At 42.8% G+C, this 7,550-nt stretch overlaps 1 protein-coding gene across 4 annotated transcripts in view; it reads left to right on the plus strand.

Annotated features, from left to right (window-relative positions):
- arhgef18b (rho/rac guanine nucleotide exchange factor (GEF) 18b) overlaps positions 1 to 6,497 on the plus strand; it is a 209,870-nt gene extending 203,373 nt beyond the window's left edge. For all 4 annotated transcript variants that reach the window (XM_072594313.1, XM_072594311.1, XM_072594312.1 and 1 more), the window contains one exon: positions 745 to 6,497. In XM_072594313.1, coding sequence (XP_072450414.1) covers positions 745 to 911 — 167 coding nt within the window. In that variant the 3' untranslated portion in view covers positions 912 to 6,497. The remainder of the gene's footprint in view (positions 1 to 744) is intronic.
- The last annotated feature ends 1,053 nt before the right edge of the window (positions 6,498 to 7,550 follow it).

Genomic DNA, 7,550 nt, shown 5'->3' on the forward strand with positions numbered 1-7,550 from the left:
AATGTCTCCAGTTGCTACACACAATGCATCAGTGTTCTGTCGTCTTTTAAAAGCAAAAATAATTTCCTCAGACACAGGGGCTATGTAAATGCTGTCATTGGACTGATAAACTGGTGTTTTATCACAAGTCCATTTTGCATTTTCTCTTATTTTCTTTTGTCCCCTTGCCCCTGAATCTCATGTCTCGTATGGACACTAGACAGTTAACCTTGCTCAGCTCCTTCCTGAATTGGATTGCTAGGATTCTGGGTCGGTTTGATTCAGCGTGTTGGGGGTGGCCTTTGGCCAATTTTATATTTTGGAGGAGAAAGAAATCACTTACATCTTAAGATGTAGGTGTCACTGGTAAGGACACTAATCATTGCCTCTTCCTAATAATTATCCTTGAATGGAGTGGCTTACTGTGCTGTTTTAGAGAGCAGGTGTCACCCAAGTTGTGGCCTGGAGTCATGTGTAGGCCAGACCAGGTAAGCTTGGTAGATTTCTTTCCAAAAGGACATTAATGAATCTTATTGGCTTTAAGGACCAAAAACAAAGGTGCTTGGCATAATCACCACCACTGACTAGTTTTCCAGTTCCAGATTTATTCATTGAATTTTGAGTTCACGTCCTCCGTATAAGCTGAGGGACCTGGATTACTAGTTCAGTGACACTACCACGATACTACCCTTTCCTCACAAGGGACAGGTTGTGGGAAACACTCTGAGCAATTTACTTAACCAAAGCTTTCCTTTGCCATCCTAGAATCCTCAGTCCCTGTGGATATTCAGCACGAGCCGCAGCAAGCGTTAAGCACATCATTGACAAGTGGGAGTCCTCAGCCCCAGAGTGCACCAGTCGTGACAGTGACTCAACAGCCAGCACCACAGAGAGTGCAGGACGAATCTGGCACGGAGATCATTTTCTTCTGAAACAGACTGACAGCAGAAGAAAATCCAGTGTAGTCATTGGCAGACTCAGCAAGCCCAGAAAATCCCACAGTAACAAATGGGGAGGGAGGGAGAGGGAGCTGGTTGGCACTGGTGATGGAAACAGGGACTGTTTGAAACATTGCCAGTAATCTCCCAGACAAGCGTACTTGAACTATGCTTGAAACTGAGGGGGCCCATTGTCTGACCAGAAGCTGATCATCTGGCACATCCTTACCAGCAACAACTTGTCTTTACCTCTGTTATTTCTGGGAGGGAGGGTCTCTTTTTTTTAAAAGAAACCATCATGACTGTTGCACATGTCTTTCGACCTGTTATCAGGAGATTCGGTCTGGAGGCTATTGCCACTCATGTTTGAAAGTGTGTGCAGGTAATTCAAGGCGTTTTTGCCAGTGCGAATCATGATTGGACACAGAGGGAGCTGTGGGTGGTGAATATCTGGTGTAGTAACTGTGGACTGCTCACACTTCACTTCCCCTCCCCTCCCCCTCACCGAAATAGCCAATGCAATTGATGCAACCTTTCCAGCAGTAGGAACTGCCGAACAGAAACTCCTTTACGTGTGTCAGGAATTGGGAACATCTTTAGGGCAGTGATGTTTGTTTTTAAATAATTCCGTGACTTTTTAAAAAAAAATGTTTTTAATTCATCCAATAGGGGAATGTGTTACACTGCAGTGATATGCAGTGTGTCTCGGCTGGAAAACAGTCTCCAGACTAAACTTGTACTGTCTCCTGAATTTTTGATGGATGATTAAGGTGCAAAGGGGGTTGAGGCAGAAGACAGCAAGAAGTTTGGATTTGGACAAAAACTTAACTGGGCATTTCAAAACGTTATCACCATTCTATTAAAATCACTGGTCTTTTCTGTAATGATACACTCGCTTTTATTGGTTAATGGTATTTGTGGGGGGCTGGGGAGTGCAGTTATCTTGAGCAATTATTTCATAATCTGACCTTTTGTAGCCTGAGCAAAGCTAGATGATGAGATTCTTCAAATTGGCCAAGTTTTTTGCCATGGATCAAAGAGAATATTGTGGAGATTTATTTGGTGGTTTTATTCTAGTGTAGGGAGTGGAAAAGTTGACTCTATTCTGGATCACAATTCTATAGACTGATTTAGGTGGAGTATATTTTAAATTCTTATTTCATTATGTTGAAGCTTTGTCAAACCAACCAACAATGTCCAAACCCCAGAAATGATTGATTTTCTTTTTCTTTTATTATTGTTTGGATTTCTCTCACTTCATTTTGAGGTTACAATGTTGAAATGAGTCACTCACTGGCTTTTGTGATAGAGATCAGAAGCTGTGACAGAAACAACAGGTCCTGTTCAGCCCTTGGGTGTGAAGGTTTTGACATGAGATAATGGCTAAGTGTATCAGCAACAGGAAATGCTTTTGCCTTTATTGCTAGGGTCCGAAGCCAAATGATTTATGAAGCATCTGTGCATGGGAACATGAGGTGGTCACCATGGTGACTCTCCAGATCAGGCCCTGAACAAGTCATCAACAGTTGACTGTTTTCTACCAGGACAATGAGATTTGTAAAGTGAGCAGTGACTTCAGTTTGAGTTTGCAGCTTCTCACTTGCCAAAATTATCGTTCGCCCAGAAGCAGGGAGTCTCTTTTTGACTGCCATAATGGAAAAGAAGTCAAGAGGCAAAGTAAGAATGATTGGAGGTATTGCAGAAATGAAAAGCAAACAGCACAGATAGTAAAAGCAAGGGCTTAGGAACCCAAACCAGTTCAAACCTCTTGTTCAGTTTTCATGTGCAGTGTTGTTATGTGGGAATAGCATAGTTAAACATTTTTGGATAAAGGTCATTTAGCCCACTAAACTTTATCTTTCAGAACTGTGCTCATTCTGGGCTGTCTGTGTAGTTTACAGGTTCCTTTTTGTTCTGTCGCTGGTCCTTCCTGTCCTGATACCCTTCTCTCTTCCTGTGGTTATGGTATCACTAGCACCTCAGTAAGGTAGCCATTCTCCATGTGAAGCCCAAATTGATTGTGGCAGGAGAGTGTCGTGCTATAGATCCTGTCTTCAGTCCTCGTACTGTCCAAGAGAAGTCACTAGAGGAGGAAAACTTTCTTTAATTCTTTTAAAGTTAAGGAACACCAAGGTAACTTTGTAATGCCCTCCTTTCCTAACTGGCTTGGTCTCCATACAAACCTGACAATTACATCTCACTTCCACTGAACAGTCTAGCTTACACAATAGGACCTCTTTAGCAGCAGTCTATTCAGCAGAGGATACAAAAGGGTTTTGTTTAATGGTGTCAAATGCCAACGAATGCGAATTAAAGGGCACAAACCAAATTTACTGAAGTTAACTTCTTGTTTGTACATGTTTTTTTAATAGCTGTACCTTGTACAAATGTACACCTTCCTTTTAACGCAAGTAAAACAGCCTGTTCACACTCACCCCAAGATATGGGGAGTGTATTAGGAACAATGCACTTTACTAGTTTATTCCTATGAGATTTAAGGAACTTTTGGTTGTATTGACATTAGCCAGTGAAGGAATATTGAAGTCAGCAAGCCAAGGCTATTTTAAAGTTGTTTCCTCTGTGAGAAAATTATGCAAAAGGAAGTACTGAGTATTTCTCAAATCAGTGATGAATTGTTGATTAAGGTTTGCAGGTGCTTTAGGAGGAAATAACTTCTACTTCCATGTATTTAATGCAACAAACCAAACAGGTCTGCATTGATCCTGAAGAATCTAGGTTGCAACATAGTTGTTATCAGGACAGGTTCAAACCCTTGAGCTGGAGCTTCGGAGTGGGTGATGTAAACTACTAAATCTACTTTAAAGTTCTTGTGCAGAATGTATGCTTGAGGTGTTCATACTGAGAGCAGGAAAGCACCTTCCAGCTTCTGCTAAAAGGAACGTGAAGACGTTGAAATTTGCTGGCAAAGTGAGCCTGACCGAGTGACAGGATCCAATGGGTATATGTTAGATTTAATTTGATGTCTCCCTCCCAGCATCCCCACTCCCAGGTGTCTCCTCCTCTTTCCCACCCTACCCCTTGATCCCTCGATCTTAAAACTCAACTCGCACGGTCATATCAATGAGCTAAAACTTTTAATTTGCGGAAAGTTTGAGACCACATAACCGCTTATTCTCAAAATGGTTTGGGTTATTCCTGATCTGGTCTGATCTCAAAGTTATTGTAGACAGGTCAAACCACTTTTCAAGATATTGAGAAGCGATTTAACCACTATAAATACCTTAAACTTTTCACTTTTGAGTGGGGTCTTCCGATTTGCACTGGAACATAATTTCTTTGTCCAATTTGTTTATAGCTGGTTATTCTGTACGAAACATGTAGTAAACTTTTTTTTAAGGTCATGGAGCACTTTAATGCACTCTGTCTAAATTGTTATATACTTGGTGACTGAGGATTAAGAAATGGAAATCATGAAAAAGGCATGTCAAACATTCCACTAATGGATGCAGTCATGTGTCTATCGTCTGTTCACTGGAACACACCTCTGTATTAATGGATCTTTGCAATACTCGTTTTTACCTGCAAGGCTGAGGGTTCAGCCTTGTTTAGTGTTTCATGTCTTGTCACTAGGGACTCGAATCTCCATTTTAAGACACAAAAATCGGTGCCAATTGAACCTTGCAAAAGATTTAGTGACTGTGCTTCTCACCGAAATTGAGGGAAAGGATGTATTAGGTGGGTTGGGAGGGACAGTGGTGGGATGGATAGCATCTTGTAGCCAGGAGTATGTAGGGAAAGGGAGTGAGATTGCAGATTGAGTTTCAATGAAATTTGTCTCTGTTCTGAAATCCTTTTGAGCACCCTTACTGCTACATGCCAGGAGATCTTGGAGTGAATCACACTTAGGATTTTACTAACATCTAGATGCAGTGGTTAAGCTGGGAGACTGGTTTACTCACTGAGAAAGCACGCTATTTCCAATCGATTCCCTCGATCAGATTGCTCTGTCAGTACCTTATTTTCCAGGGAGAAGTTCAAGTAGGAATATTACACAGTCCTAATGAATTCAAACATGGCTTTCCTTGTAAACGTAACAGTATTTTTTTCTCTCTCTTTAAAAGAAATGTTGTAAATTCGTCAAAAGATAAATTGATTTGTTTTTATCCCTCTCAGCTGCACATCTTTTAAATCAAAGTCTGCTTTTGTGGCAGAAGATCTAATTCTTAGAGTTGCCAGCATAAAATTCGCTTGTCTCGGTCCTCAAACCTATGACCCCCATATTCAGAGCCACCCAGATAAGATTCTATGTCCATGTCTTGCCTGGTCAGCTGTGCAATGTATAAGTTGCTTCAGAGGTCACTAGCTATGCTGGGGTGGGTGATGTGGTGGAAACTAGAGTTGTCACCCCTGACCACTGAGTGACTTCCATTGAAAACCAGAGGCAGATTGGGGCCTAATGCCCAGGCAACCTCCACTCATTAATCTGCTCCTCAAGTATTGTTCCAGAATGTTACAGTGGAATCCTATCCTCCTAGGAGCCAGGGCAGGCAGTGAGGGGGAAAAACACAACCTTTTCATATGGAAATGGCAGAGTAGAATCTGGGATATCTCCAAAAGGACCATGCAGAAAGTGTGAGACCCCTTGATATCCCTGCAGTGCTTCAAATAGAGAAATATTTCCAGCCTTCCAAGCGAACCAACCAGCAAACTGACAGTAACTGGTCATCTGGTCAGCCCATCTGTACTGTGCTCTGTGTTAATGCTAAATCTGAGGATGGCAAAACAGTTGTGTTATCAGAGTTAAGTCAGAGTGACTTTAAGCCCTCTGTGCTTTCTGATCATAATGTGCAAGACAGGGATTTTCCTGTTGTCTCTTGGTATCTGGGGCTAGGGGGCATGTGGAAGAAGGGCTCCTGCTGATATTGACCAGAAACCTGTTGAAAATGTGTGCTATTGAACAATGCCGTCCAGTGACTGACCAGCCTGTTGGAGCAGTCTTGTCTTGAGCTTATGCATGAAGAAAGCTCACTTGGGAGACCCATGACTAGGGTCTAGGTGGGTGTCCAGCTGTGAGACCACACATTAGTGTCTTCAAAATGTTGAGAGAAAATTGACTGACAGTGTGTGAGCTGTCTTTGTAATGTCCACAATGTTCCTCCTCCTCCTGTGTAGCTGCCCCTACCACCACCGTTAATACAGTTAAAGACTCAGGTCCTGGACTGCTGTTTATAGTGTAAAATCATCAGATTCTGTTTAGACTACAGCATTTAATGAAAAGTTTAGGGGGGGAGGGATTGGGGGTTGAAGTATTATTGATTTTGATTAATCATGTTAGGCTGTATAGGTTGTACATAGTTTCACATCTGTCCTGTCACTGACTGCCAGTAACTGTCGACAGGACCTTGTAGTTAATTTTGTTATATGTTGTAAAATTTAAATGGGGAAAGAAATTGTTGATATTCTCAGAATTGTGCACCTCTAATGTCTTATAAAGAATTGTAAACAAGATTGTAGCATGTCGAACAATTTGTTTTTATGATGGATTATTATTCTTGGCAAAGTTAAAGAGCTGCCTAGAATGGACCTGATACCAGCAATAAAGTAAAGTCCTTGTTTATATTCACAGCTGGGTGTGTGTAATCATTGATTGGGTTGGAGCAAATAGTGCCTGCTCATGGCTGTTTCATTAGTCAAACAGTTTTTGAGAACGTAAGAAATGGAACCAGGGTGGCCATTCGGCCCTTCGGCCCTTCAATTCTGCCTTGTCATTCAGTAAGGTCATTGATGAATTCTCATCTGGACTCCTTTCCTTTTTGGTGACTGAATGTCCAAAGGTAATTCACCTCATCCTTTGAGAGAAGATTTGTAGCTCGGGTGCTTGTTGTTGTGGTTCTGTTCGCCCAGCTGGGAATATGTGTTGCAGATGTTTCGTCCCCTGTCCAGGTGACATCCTCGGTGCTTGGGAGCCTCCTGTGAAGCGCTTCTGTGATCTTTCCTCCGGCATTTATAGTGGCCTGTCTCTGCCGCTTCCGGTTGTCAGTTCCAGCTGTCCGTTGCAGTGGTCGGTATATTGGGTCCAGATCGATGTGCTTATTGATTGAATCTGTGGATGAGTGCCATGCCTCTAGGAATTCCCTGGCAGTTCTCTGTTTGACTTGTCCTATAATAGTGTTGTGTCCCAGTCGAACTCATGTTGCTTGTCATCTGCGTGTGTGGCTACTAAGGATAGCTGGTCGTGTCGTTTCGTGGCTAGTTGGTGTTCGTGGATGCGGATCGTTAGCTGTTTTCCTGTTTGTCCGATGTAGTGTTTTGTGCAGTCCTAGCATGGGATTTTATACACTACATTGGTATTGCTCATGCTGGGTACTGGGTCCTTCGTTCTGGTGAGTTGTCTGAGAGTGGCTGTTGGTTTGTGTGCTGTTATTTTTTTTTAGATTACTTAGTGTGGAAACAGGCCCTTCGACCCAACAAGTCCACACCGCCCCGCCGAAGCGCAACCCACCCATACCCCGACATCTACCCCTTACCTGACACTACGGGCAATTTAGCATGGCCAATTCACCTGACCTGCACATCTTAGGAGTGTGGGAGGAAACCGGAGCACCCGGAGGAAACCCACGCACAAACGGGGAGAATGTGCAAACTCCACACAGAGTCGCCTGAGGCGGGAAC

The sequence above is a fragment of the Chiloscyllium punctatum genome, chromosome 24 (genome assembly GCF_047496795.1).
Source record: "Chiloscyllium punctatum isolate Juve2018m chromosome 24, sChiPun1.3, whole genome shotgun sequence".
Classification (NCBI taxonomy): domain Eukaryota; kingdom Metazoa; phylum Chordata; class Chondrichthyes; order Orectolobiformes; family Hemiscylliidae; genus Chiloscyllium; species Chiloscyllium punctatum.